Raw genomic sequence first — 13,635 nt, 5'->3', positions numbered from 1 at the left:
TCCTTCCTTTCTCTTCCTTCCTTCCTTCCTTCCTTCCTTCCTTCCTTTCTTTCTTTCTTTTCTTTTCTTTTCTTTTTTCTTTCTTTCTCCCCTTCCTTCCTTCTTTTCTTTTCTTTCTTTTTTTTTTTGAAACGGAGTCTTGCTTTATTGCCCAGGCTGGAGTGCAGTGGCATGATCTCGGCTCACTGCAAGCTCTGCCTCCCGGGTTCACGCCATTCTCCTGCCTCAGCCTCCCGAGTAGCTGGGACTACAGGCACCTGCCACCACGCCCGGCTAATTTTTTGTAGTTTTAGTAGAGACGGGGTTTCACGGTATTAGCCAGGATAGTCTTGATCTCCTGACCTCATGATCTGCCCGCCTCGGCCTCCCAAAGTACTGGGATTACAAGCGTGAGCCACTGTGCCCGGCTTCTTTCTTTCTTTTTTCTTTTGGATTTTCGTATCCACTCCAATATGGAAGCTGTCTTGGTGGTAACAAAAACTGTGTGACTGCATGATTTCTCCTTTAATTCGGTCACTACTGCCATTCCTCCTAATAGGTCTCTGGAATATCCTATTCTACCAGAATAGGTCTCTGGTAGGGTATTCCCTGGCTCTCCTTGAATGCCCCTGCCCCTAGCTGTCATCTTCCCAAGCTGAGAGTTCTTAGAACCACTTTCAGACACATCTCATTTCATAAACTTCCTATTCTCTATATCTTTTTTTTTTTTTCCCGAGAGGGAGCCTTGCTGCCCACTGGCTGGAGTGCAGTGGCGTGATCTCAGCTCCCTGCAACCTCCACCTCCCAGGTTCAAGCCTTCCTCAGCCTCCTGAATAGCTGGGATTACAGGCATGTGCCACCATGCCCAACTAATTTTTGTATTTTTAGTAGAGACAGGGTTTTGCCAATTTGGCCAGGCTGGTCTCGAACTCCTGACCTCGTGATACCCCCACCTCAGCCTCCCAAAGTGTTAGAATTACGGGCGTGAGCCATCGCGCCCAGCCTGTTCTCTATGTCTTAACAGCAATTAACAAGCTGTAGGGGAAGAACTCTGCCTCTTACAGTTCAGTCCAAATTATAATAAGCTTGGCCAATACACCTCTGCACTTGAGAGTATGAAATTGGGCTACTTATCTAGTTTGTAGGCTTCCCCTCGGGGGAGGTTAACACTCAGTATCTCAAAGCTTGCTATGTTAACAAGGCCTTTAGAAGGAATAACGATAGAGAACAGACTGGAGATGGTTAGATTCATCTTTACCAGTCCAGCCCCCCTGGACAAGGTCCTAGGAATGGTGAAGGCTTATGAAAAGATACAAACAGCTATTAATATTTCCCTATATGATGCCATGCCCTGGAGGTCAAATCCTCCTCTCCTCCTTTTTTTCTTTTCTTTTCTTTTTTCTTTATAGGGTCTCACTTTGTCCCCCAGGCTGGAGTGGTGTGGGGAAATCTTGGCTCACTGCAGCCACCACTACCTCCTGGGCTCAAGCGATCCTCCTGTCTCAGTCCCCCAAGTAGCTGGGACTACAGGCACGGGCCACCACGCTTGGCTAATTTTTTTTTTTTTTTTTTTTTTGAGACGGAGTCACTCTCTGTCGCCCAGGCTGGAGTGCAAGCTCCGCTTCCCGGGTTCACGCCATTCTCCTACCTCAGCCTCCCGAGTAGCTGGGACTACAGGCACCCGCCACCACTTCCGGCTAATTTTTTGTATTTTTTAGTAGAGACAGGGTTTCACCGTGTTAGCCTGGATGGTGTCGATCTCCTGACCTCGTGATCCACCCACGTCGGCCTCCCAAATTGCTGGGATTACAGGCATGAGCCACCGCGCCCGGCCCCTAAGTTTTTGTAATTTTTGTAGAGATGGGGTTTCGCCATGTTGCCCAGGCTGGTCTCGAACTCCTGAGCTCAAGGGATTCGCCCGCCTCGGCCTCCCAAAATGCTAGGATTACAAGCAGAAGCCACCACATCCGGCCGCAAGTCTGGCTTTTCTATCCCAGTTGCATGTGGACAACCAGGATTGCAGGACGAATCCCAAAATATGTGCATCCTCCTGGGCCCCACTGTGGCCCCATCTGTAGCCAGCTACGAGGCCTGGGGAGGCAGGATTGCATCAAGATTCGCTAGGCAGCAGGGCATCATCAACGCTAATGAGCAAGGAGGGGCCTGGACCAGGGCGCATCTCCAACACCGACCAGCAAGAAGAGCAGCCTGTGCTGACTTGTCACGTGAGGGTTCTGGACCAACGCACCACCGAGAAGCGAACCCTGTGGCTTCCTAGAGAGAACCAGGCTCCCGCCGTACTTCCGGCTCGTTGCCGCCAGGTGGAGCCCCTGCGGTCCCGTGGGAGAGTGTACCTGCAAGCTGATGCTCTGGCCAGAGAGCCGCAGCCTGGAAGCGAGACGTGGCCGTCGGTGATCCCAGGCGGGGCAAGGAGACCCCGTGAGCCCATTTCGTTCTTCCCCACCTGGAGGGCTTTCTGCGCCGACCTATGTGGCCTCCTTCCTAGTTGTGGCTGATGACATTGGCTGGCCGTCTTCTCAGTGATCCCAGCGGGTCTGCGCCCAGCGTTACCCACGGGGCACTTGAGCCTTTTTCTTGTTGTTTCTTCGCACTCTTTCCAGCTTTGACCCGTAGGCAAGGCAACACTTTAATTGTGTCCTGTAAGCCCTTATTGGTTCAGCAGTTCTCTGCCCGATTTCTTTCCAGAGGCGGCCTCTCTTGGTCATGGCCAGGGTCTTTGAACACATTTAGTAAAAACTATTTTCTACTCCAACCTGTCAACCTAAAATAATCAAAAAGTCAGAATCTGGTTTAAAGATAGTTTTTATTCAAGTGCAAAGTTAAGGACGGGTTGTCCAGGAAGCACGGATTCCAAAGAATGGAAGTCAGTCTTCCGAAGGGTAGACGTTTAAGATCGTTTATATAGACAAAGTTCAGGGAAGTGTAATAGAATTTCAACATATTTCTATGTAAGGTTTAATGCATAGTTACGATTATTTGATTAGTAGGGTGGTCTTTTTTTCCAGGAAAGGTGTATTTAACATTCCACCCTGAAGATATAACTGTCATAGGGTCTTGGGCACCATCTGGTCTGAGTTAGGTACAGGATAATAAAGGAGACAGTTAATCTATAATGAAGATCAGTGATTGGAAGGGGGAAGATCTGGTCTCTGGTTTCTCCTAGTCATTTACAGAATAAGAACAATGAGGAAGAGAGTTAAACAATAATAAGAAGAATAGCATACATAATATGTGACTCTCCAGGGCTTAACTTTCCGCTTGACATAATAAATTTAGAAGGTCCTGAAATTTTATTTTCTTTTACAAATCCAAGCAGTTCCTCTGAGACCAGGATTCTCCTGTAGCTGAGATTCAGTTCTGGACTATGGAGTGTAGTGGCATGTTTTGAGAAACCTTGTGTCTTGCCCGCAATTGGATGAAGCAATAAACTGAAGGAGCACTTATAACTCTGCAGCTGAGGGTGGGGCCAGGTAACCCTGGAGTGGGAGGACAAGCCATAGTTCTAAAGATTTTTAGGCAGGATGATAAGGGGGAGTAGTGCACATATTGAGCTGCAAGAGAAGGTAGGGCTTATTTGTGGCTCTCTTCTCCTCACTTAGTTCCCGAGACTCTGCCTTTTCCAAAATCAGAGAGCAGTGCAGGAAACCAGGGTAATGCAGCCTTTCTGCAGAGAATATGGTCCCAGCTGAGTTGGGCTTCCTAACAGTCTGCCTTAGGTCAGCTGTCAGAGAAATCAGTACAGGTCTCAGGGGCCTGACCTGGTTTACCCATTGCAGGACAGCTGTAGCAAGTGTATATGTGTGTCTATACACAAGAAACTGTGTGTTTTGGGGGGAAAGTGATTTGAGGCTAAATGAGATTGTCCAGACTAAGACGTGTCTTGGTTAGAGACAGCACGTGATTTTGAGAAGATCCATTTAATTGCTAAAGTGGAGGGAGGCAACTGCCAGCAAAATTTTCTGGAAACTGGAAATTCACACATTCTGCAGATGAAGTCCACCAGCGTAAGTAGGAAAAGTCCTTTGGAGGAATACATTTGCTCTGCAAATAGTGTGTGTAGAATAGCTTATGCCTGGGGGCCTGGTCATTCTGCAAGTATATACTGAGCAGCCTCTGTATGCCAGGCCATGGAATAAGCTTTGCAGATACAATGGGAAATAATAATAGTTACATAACTTACTGAGCTCTTACTTTGTAGATTCATTCATGTAACAGATATTTATGGGGTTTCTGCTTTGTGCCAATGGTGACCAAGACAGTACCTTCATGGAGCTGTAAACTCTAATGGGAGACACACACAACACACCCGTGAATGTATACTGCATTGTCAGGGGATGAAACGTGCCAAAATGGAAGGGTAAGTGAGGGGATGGAAAGTGACTATAGTGCCTGGAGTGGAAGAAGGTCAGAGAGGACCTCTTGAAGGAGGTGATATTTGAACAGAATGAATTGAGGGACCAAACCAGGCAGAGGGAACAGCAAGGTCCTAAAGTGTGAACAATCTTAAAGTGTTTGAGTTTTTAAGCAACAGAAAGAAGGCAAGTATTTCAGAAGGAAAAGGAGCCAGACCTTGTAGTTAGAGATGAGGTCAGAGAGAGAAAGAGGTGGGCCACTTTTTGGGTGGCTTTGATATTGTACAACTGGGCAAGGCCTTCTTCACTCAGAGTTTTTACAACTTACTGAACAGGCGATGTCCTCAATGAGATCTAAAGAAAGGGAAGAACAAGGGGAGAGAATTTTAGGCTGATGGAAGAACAAATACAAAGGCCTTGAGGTAGGAAAGAGTTTGACTTGTTTGAAGAAAAAAAGGAAGCCAGAGTGCTGGACTAGACAGAGCCCAGGGAGAGAGTTACACTGGCTGAAATTGTAGAGGACGTAGGGGCCAGATCAGTAGGATCTTAGAGGTCATGGGAAAGAGTTTGATTTCACCCTAAGAAGAATGATAGCCATTAAAGAGTTTTTGACTGTTTCATGAACTTTTTATCAGATCATTGAGACTAATGTTTGCAAAATCTACTTTATTACACACCCACACATTATTGGGTGTATAAGAGAGAAAAATGAATGAGATTTGAGTTAGGAGGTTATTGCAGGAGTACAGCCAGGAAATGATTACTGTAATGTTATAGTATGGATTGATATCTGGGTAGAGCAAATTTCCTTTTTCCCCAAAAAATATTCTTACTAGTCTTTCCATCTGTCCCTCCATATAAACTTCACAATCCAGATTCTTTAGAACTTTAAAATAAAAAATGATTTCCTTTGGGATTGCAATGACTTATAGATTAAATGAGAAATGACAGTTTTAGAAAAATCATGCTCTCCACTTATGAACATGTTCTCTGTTATTTATTCAGTTCTTTTATGAAGGGGCACATGCGCATGTGTGCACACAAGCGTGTGTACACTATAGGTCTTGTCCATTTTCCAACTGAATTCTGGGGTATACTATTGATTTTCTATGTTGGTCTTCATCTGGCCATCTAATTATCTACAGAGCATCTGCCCCCTTCCCCTGTTCCCCAGGGCTTGAGTAGGAATCTTTTGTTTCAGGAACCAGTGACCATCAAGGATAAGACCTTCTATTTCACCTACAAGCAATAGGCCAGCCTGATGCCTGCTCAAAAGACCCTGTACAGAGATGGTATTGGAGATATAGGACTGTAGCTTCTCTGGGTGAGGCCCTCTCTAGGACTCAGCCTTTGTAGTTTGCAGCTTCCTGGCTTCTTTCCTCTTATAGGCTGAGGTATCTCTCATAAGCTCATTTTCAGAATTCCATCAACTGAGTTTCCCAACTCACCCGCCTCAGGGACTGCTGGCCAGGGAGAGCCCTAGGTTCTCTGTAGTATTGAAACAGATGTCCCCAGTTCCCTAGTAGAGGTTCTGCTTTGGACAAAATGTGAAATGAAAATTTTTTTGATGCCCTAATTGAGCCCCCTGTCCCTACACCATCCCTGTTTTCCTGAGATCTTAGCCTCCTACCATGTGGGTGGGATACTACCACTATTTCAGCCCACCCTCTCGCAGGGCCAGATGTGTTACACTCCTTCCTGAGTAAGAGAGTTGGGCTCCTTCTGTAGTGTGCTCCACTTTCCCTGAGATCCCGCCTCGCTTGTTCTCCTGGGTGTTCCAATTCTTCCTCCACTTGCTAAAGGCAGAAGATGGGCTGAAAAGAGTTCCAGAATCAACAATGGTTGCCTCCCCACATTTTCCTATTCCTTGTTTTTCCTCCTTGAGAAACATTGTATTCCCTAAACAGGTTCTGATATCTCTGCTGGAGCAAGGGGGAATACCATGGGGCCCAGATCCCTGGGTGCTGCTCGGCAGACAGGCCCTGAGAGGTGTCTGTTCTGGTGAGTGAGAGAACCTGTGAGCTTCACTTCCTGCTTTTCCTCTTCGTTTGTTGTTGTTTTTGTCTGTTTTTTTTGTTTTGTTTTGTTTTAAGAGATAGGGTCATGGGTGCGGTGGCTCACACCTGTAATCCCAGCACTCGGGGAGGCTGAGGCGGGCACACCACTTGAGGTCAGGAGTTTGAGACCAGCCTGGCCAACATGGTGAAACCCTGTCTCTACTAAAAGTAACAAAAATTAGCCGGGCGTGGTGGCAGGTGCCTGTAATCCTAGCTACTAGGGGGTGCTGAGGCAGGAGAATTGCTTGAACCCAGGAGGCGGAGGTTGCAGTTAGCTGAGATCGTGCCACTGCACTCCAGCCTGGGCGACAGAGTGAGACTCTGTCTCAAAATAAAAAAAATAAAATAAAATAAAATAAAATAATAAAATAAAAAAGATAAGATAAATAAAATATAAAAAATAAAATAAAATATAAAAAATAAAATAAAATAGACTTATGATGTTGGCCAGGCTGGTCTTGAACTCCTTGCCTCAAGTGATCCTCCAGCCTCTGCCCTGCAAAGCACTGGGATTACAGGCATGAACCACCATGCCCAGTCGTTTGTTTTAATAATTTGTCATGCAAAAGGTTTTTCTTGTTTTATATGACTGCTGTGAAGGATGAAAGTGGTTACTCTTACACAGACAAATATTACAGAGCACCCCCTACACACCTTTTTTTACTTAATGGGAGAATTAAACTTTCTACTATTTTTTATTATTATTATATTTTAAGTTCTGGGCTACATGTGCAGAACGTACAGTTTTGCTACATGAGTATATGCGTGCCATGGTGGTTTGCTGCACCCATCAACCCGTTGCCTACATTAGGTATTTCTCCTAATGTTATCCCTCCCCTAGCCCTCCACCCCCCACAGGCCTGGGTGTGTAATGTTCCTCTCCCTGTGTCCATGTGTTCTCATTGTTCAGCTCCCACTTATGAATGAGAACATGCAGTGTTTGGTTTTCTGATCTTGTGATAGTTTGCTGAGAACGATGGTTTCCAGCTTCATCCATGTCCCTGTAAAGGACATGAAATCATCCTTTTTTATGGCTGTACAGTATTCCATTGTGTATATGTGCCACATTTTCTTAATCCCATCTATCATTGATGGGCATTTGGGTTGGTTCCAAGTCTTTGCTGTTTGTGAATAGTGCTGCAGTAAACATACGTGTGCAGGTGTTTTTATCGTAGAATGATTTATAATCCTTTGGGTGTATGCCCAGTAATGGGATTGCTGGGTCAAATGATATTTCTACTTCTAGATCCTTGAAGAATCACCACACTGTCTTCCACAATGGTTGAAGTAATTTACACTCCCACCAACAGTGTAAAGCATTCCTCTTTTTCCACAACCTCTCCAGCATCTGTTGTTTCCTGACTTTTTAATGATCGCCATTCTAACTGGCATGAGATGGTATCTTAAGACTCAGAGTTGTTCCTCTCCATGGAAATCTTTAGTAAAAGGCGAAAGAGTTATACGATCTGAAGAGAAACCAGAGTATAATTTTCTACTGTTTTCAATACAAAGATGTGTTTTCATTACAATTAGAGGAATATAGGCTTCTGTGAGCTAGCCTGGAAGCAAACATAATCATTACTGTTCATTGTTTCCGTGAGAAAATGTAATGTTTCTAAATGTTGACCTAAAAATAAACTCGGAGGAATTCATGATTGTAACTGACTGGAAGCTGGCTTTCTTCATTTGACATAAATTAACTGAACAAGATAAAAAAAAAATCCAGAAACATATATTTTGGCTTTTCTTATTTTCAGCCTGTTAAGAGGAGAAGTGTAAAAAATTAGGTAAAATCATTAGTAACAGCATGCATCTTGCTACAAATCTGAGAGTTCATATAGAACAGATTTAATGAATGTGGTGAGTGAAGCCGATGTTTCAAACTAAGGTCAGTCTTTCACCAATATCAGATAATTTACTCTGGGAAGATACCATACAATTGTAAAGAATGTGGAAAAGTCTTTAAATATAGGTCAGAATTTTCACAGCACCAGAAAATCCAAATGGGGAGAAACCGTACTCATGTAGGAAGTGGACAAACTTTTAATCAGAACACCCACCTTCTTTTTTTTGAGATGCAGACTTGCGCTGTCGCCAGGCTGAAGTGCAGTAGTGCAATCTCAGCTCACTGCAACCTCTGCTTCCCAGGTTCACGCAATTCTCCTGCCTCAGCTTCCTGAGTAGCTGGGATTACAGGCACATGCCACCACACCCGGCTTATTTTTGTATTTTTAGTAGAAACGGGGTTTTGCCATGTTGGCCAGGCCGGTCCAAACTCCTGGCCTCAAGTGATTGGCCTGCACTTTCAGCCTGCAGATTCTCCTCCCTGATGAATGGCTTTTTCCTTCAGGTTTGTCCTACCAGGATTAGAACTAGGGTTAGATTTAAAGACACAACCCATTTTAAGATTATGTTGTCTTTCTAGTATGTATTTTTTTTTTTAATTGAGGTATCACTGACATACAATAAGCCATGCATCAAGTGTATAATTTGATAAGTTTTGCCATATGTATATGCCTCTCAAAAAAATAACACAATCAAGATAACATAATCATACCCCAAAAAGTTTCCTTATGCCCTTTTATAATCTCTCCATTCCAGCCTGCTCCTCTCCTGCCCCCAGCCCCAAGAAACCACCAATCTGTTTTCTTTTACTACAGTTTTCCTTTTCTAGAATTTTATATAAATGCTATCACACAGTATGCACTCTTTTTAACGTTTTGTGTGTGTGTGTGATGTCTTTCACACAACAGAGTTATTTTGAGATTCACCCATGTTGTTGCATATATATCAGTAGTTCATTCCTTGTTATTACTGAGTAGTATTCCACTGTATGGATATGCCACGATTTAACTCAAATGATGGCCATTTGAATTGTTTCCAGTTTTTGGCTATTATAAATAAAGCTGTTATGAAAATTTGTATGCAAGTCTTTGTAATGTAAGGACATACATTTTAATTTCTCTTGGGTAAATAACAAGAGTGAAATGGCTAGATAATAAGGTAGGTGTATATTTAATTTTTAAAGAACCTACAAAGTTTTTCCAAAGAGACTGTGCCATTGTACATTTCCATCAGTATTGTATGGGTTCCACTTCTGATACATCTTTGCCTACACTTGATGTCTTCCCTACTTTTAGCTGTTCTAATAAGTGTGTAATACTGTTTCATTGTGGTTTTAATTTGTATTTCTCTAATGACTAACAATGTTGAGCATCATTTCAAATACTTAATTGCTTTCCATATATCTTCTTTAGTGAAGTATCTGTTCAAAGCTTTTGCCTATTTTTAAAAATTGGTTTATTTTCTTTTTTTTTTTGAGACGGAGTCTCTCTCTGTCACCCAGGCTGGAGTTCAGTGGCCGGATCTCAGCTCACTGCAAGCTCCGCCTCCCGGGTTTGCGCCATTCTCCTGCCTCAGCCTCACAAGTAGCTGGGACTACAGGCGCCCGCCACCTCGCCCGGCTAGTTTTTTGCATTTTTTAGTAGAGACGGGGTTTCACTGTGTTAGCCAGGATGGTCTCGATCTCCTGACCTCGTGATCCGCCCGTCTCGGCCTCCCAAAGTACTGGGATTACAGGCTTGAGCCACCGCGCCCGGCCAAAAAAATTGGTTTATTTTCTTATGAGTGACTTTTGAGAGTCCTTTACATATTTTGGAAACAAGTCTTTTATCAAATATTTTCAGTATTTTTTCCCAGTCTGTGACTTGTCTTTTCATTCTCTTAAAAGTATCTTCTGAAAAGCAGAAGATTTAACTTTGATTAAGTCCAATTTATCAGCTTTTTTCCACTGGCTAATACTGTTTAGAATTTGTGGTGTATCTGTATGTATGTTTATGTGCACCCACATATGCATGTTCATTCATGGTAAATGTTCATTTTAATAGGTTTAGCAAAGGGGCAGTATTCAAATGTATGTCCTTGTCATGCCATTGTTTCTGGAAATCTATTTAAAACAATTGCTGTACATAAACTTTACAGTGAAAATACTATAGATTTTATAAAATGAACTGTTTCTGTGACAGTTAAAATCTCTGTGCTAGGTGGCCCCACAGTGGCTCCCAGTGATTCTCATATTCTGGCATTCAAACCCTTGTGTATCTCACCCCACACTGAATCATGACTAATCTCTGAGGAGAATGTATTGAGGAAATCATAGTGCATGATTTCCAAAACTAGGTCATAAAAGCTTTGGCCTTGGCCTCTTGGATTCCTCACTTTGGGAGAAAGCTACATGCCATGTTGTGAAAACCCTCACATGGGAAGGAACTGAGGCTTCCTGCCAACAACCAGCACCCACTTGCCAGCCATGTGAATAAACCACCTTGGAGGTGGATCCTCCTAACTCAGTCAAGCTTCAGATGACTTCAGCCCCACATGACACCTGACTGCAACCTCAGCAGAGACCCTCAGCCAGTACCACCCGGCCAAGCTGCTCTTGAATTCTGGGTCCACAGAAACTGTGAAAGATAACAATGTTTATTGTTTTTAGCCACAAAGTATTACAGTGGTTTATTATGCAGCAGTAGATATATAATATACTCTCCATGGCAGGACTTGTTTTAGAGGTGGTGGATACATCTAATTCCTGTGGAAGGAATAACTAAAATCTGTCTCCAGGTGGGCCAGGGCACACATCCCAGTACAGGGCAGGAAGGGGCTCTAAGGCCAAATGTTAATAGCTCTTTCGCTAAACTTCTGAAATTGTCTTTAAAAAAAAAAAAATCTATTTCCCTAAAGCACGCCACATACTGGAGTCCCAGCAGCACTTATTTTGTGTCTTCAAAAGACACAACTGGAAAACAGAACAATACAAACTCACGAGCACTGACTGTGTGCCAGGCACAGCTGTAAATAATTTGCCTATCAATTAACCAATTTAATGAATCAACCCTGAACAGCCTCAAGAGGTTGGTACCACCATCATAATACGCATTTAACAGACAAGGAAACCGGGGCAAGGAAACTTGCTGCAGTCATACAATTAGTAAGCGGTGCAGCTGGGTTTCTGGACCGACGTAGTCCATACACATTCGGCCTTCTGAGTGATGGGCCCGACTTTCCCCACGCTCACTTTTCCCACTGCAGCGCACCCACACAATCTAGACAGCTTTGGCGCATGTGGAGGGAGCGATGGTCTCTTCATTATCTGGAAGGACACCCACAGTGGCAAATGCCAGATAACCATGAATAATACCCAGGATAGTAGCCATTCTGTGGCCTGAGCTGGCCGGACGTCATGCCCCGAAGGAGCTACCAGGTGTGGGCGCTGCAGGACCCCCGCCTGGGGCCGCCCGCTGGGGCCCGTGTTGACTCAGGCAGTAGGGACGCTGGCGATGGCGGCTGGGGTAGGGAACCACAGAGACTGGCAACTTCCCAGGTTCCTAGAGAGGAGTGGCATGGAAAACGCACTTCCGGCGGAGGGTCCCACGCTGCTCTCGGTGTTGGCTGCAGGTGGTATTTCCACGCTTTATCTGCGCCTGCGCCGCGCGGGGTTCGCGGTCCTAGCTGAAGAGGTTCGCGGTCCGGGTGACTGATTGGTTTCTCTGGGGCTTGTTCTGCCTGGTTTTCCAACCCCTTTGCTGTTTGGGGTGAGGGAGGGGGTAGCGGAACGGAGAGGAGCCCAAGTCGCACAGAGGGCATTTGCGGGGTGCGAGGCAGCATCAGTCTCACCCGTGCTTCTTTATTTTCTCTTCAGTTTCACTTCTCCGAACCCCGAGGCAGTGTGTGAAGCTGGGACGCCGGCCATGCTCCAGACCGCTTGGCGCCAGGTGAGTGAGCATCCTCTCCCTCCCTCTCACCGTTTTGATGTCAAGAGAGAGCAGGTGTTACCTCTGCATTCAAATCTTGAGTTGTGTAGGCTAGTGGCTTCCATTGTGCATCTGTCACTATGAGAGGGATGGAGAGGTAAGAATGCCCAATTTAAGACTAGAAAACTATTGGTTGGGATTTGGCAGTTGAAGCCAGCTTAAAACTAAAACTTCTGAAATGTGGAAATCTGCATTATTACATCCAATAAAGACCCCTTTCACCCCAATACGCTGGCTTAGAGAAGTATTTACTTCTCCAGTATAGCAATTCTAGTAACTGTTTTGTAGATTCCGTTGTATTTTGTACATAGATCATCCATAAGTAAAGATAGTTTTACTCCTTTCTTTCCAGTCTGGATGCCTTTTACTTTATTTTGTCTTGCCTCACTGTACTGGCTAGAAACATTATTTCAATATTGAACAGAAGTGGTGAGAGCAGATATCTTTGTCTTATTTATGCTTTTAAGGTGAAAGCATTCAGTCTTTCACACTGAAGACTGATGTTCACTGTAGGTTTCTTGCTTTTTTGTTTTGTTTTGTAAATGCCCTTTATCAGGCATTCTCTTCTATTCCTACTTTGGTGAGAGTTTTTACAGGAATGGATGTTGGATTTTTACAAATGCTTTTTCTGTGTCTATTTAGGTGATCATATGGCTTTTCTCTTAATTAATTAATTTATTTATTTTGAGACAGAGTCTCGCTCTATTGATAGGCTGGAGTGCAGTGGCACGATCTTGGCTCACTGCAACCTCCACCTCCGGGGTTCAAGCAATTCTCCTGCCTCAGCCTCCTGAGTAGCAGGGACTACAAGCACGCGCCACCACACCCAGCTGATTTTTGTATTTTTGGTAGAGACCAGGTTTCACCATGTTGGCCAGTATGGTCTCAATCGCTTGACCTCGTGATTCCCCCGCCTCGGCTTCCCAAAGTGCTGGGATTACAGGTGTGAGCCACCGTGCCCAGCCTCTCTTAGTTCGTTAATGTGGTGAATTACGTTACATTATTTTTCTTTCAAATATTAAACCAACTCTGTGTTGGGATAAAACCGACTTCGTCATGATGTATTATTCTTTTATTAGTACCATATATTGAATTTAATTTGTTAAAATTTCTGTGTCTATGTTTATGAGGTATTGATTTGCAGTTTTCTTGTGATATCTTTGTTCCATAGAATGAGAAATACTCCCTCCTCTTTAATATTTTGGAATAATTTATGTAGAGTTGATTGCATTTCTTCCTTAAATGTTTGGTAGAATTCACCAGTGAAGGTATATAGGCATGGAATTTTCTTTCTGATAAGATTTTTGAGTCCTTTGGTAGATATAGGGGCTACTCTGGTTATCTGTCTCTTTTTATTTATTTATTTTTATTTTTTGACACGTTTTTCTCTATGTTGCCCAGGCTGACCTCAAATTG

At 43.9% G+C, this 13,635-nt stretch overlaps 1 protein-coding gene and 1 non-coding gene across 9 annotated transcripts in view; one reads left to right on the top strand and one right to left on the bottom strand.

Annotated features, from left to right (window-relative positions):
• Positions 1-13,635, top strand: part of ZNF620 (zinc finger protein 620) — a 46,938-nt gene that overhangs the window by 22,382 nt on the left and 10,921 nt on the right. For 2 of the 8 annotated variants that reach the window (XM_023231341.3, XM_023231346.2), the window contains exons 1-2: positions 11,847-11,938; positions 12,108-12,180. In XM_023231341.3, coding sequence (XP_023087109.1) covers positions 12,157-12,180 — 24 coding nt within the window. In that variant the 5' untranslated portion in view covers positions 11,847-11,938; positions 12,108-12,156. Of the gene's footprint in view, positions 1-6,259; positions 6,354-11,791; positions 12,181-13,635 lie in introns of those variants that run through there. The other 6 variants (XM_023231339.2, XM_023231340.2, XM_023231345.2 and 3 more) reach the window with 6 other exon arrangements.
• On the bottom strand, positions 7,784-7,895 carry LOC111555612. Its single transcript, XR_002735570.1, has one exon. It is a non-coding gene; the product is annotated as a U5 spliceosomal RNA (small nuclear RNA).

Source organism: Piliocolobus tephrosceles, chromosome 2 (assembly GCF_002776525.5).
Source record: "Piliocolobus tephrosceles isolate RC106 chromosome 2, ASM277652v3, whole genome shotgun sequence".
Lineage (NCBI taxonomy): Eukaryota > Metazoa > Chordata > Mammalia > Primates > Cercopithecidae > Piliocolobus > Piliocolobus tephrosceles.
This window is presented reverse-complemented; position numbering and strand designations above follow the sequence as displayed.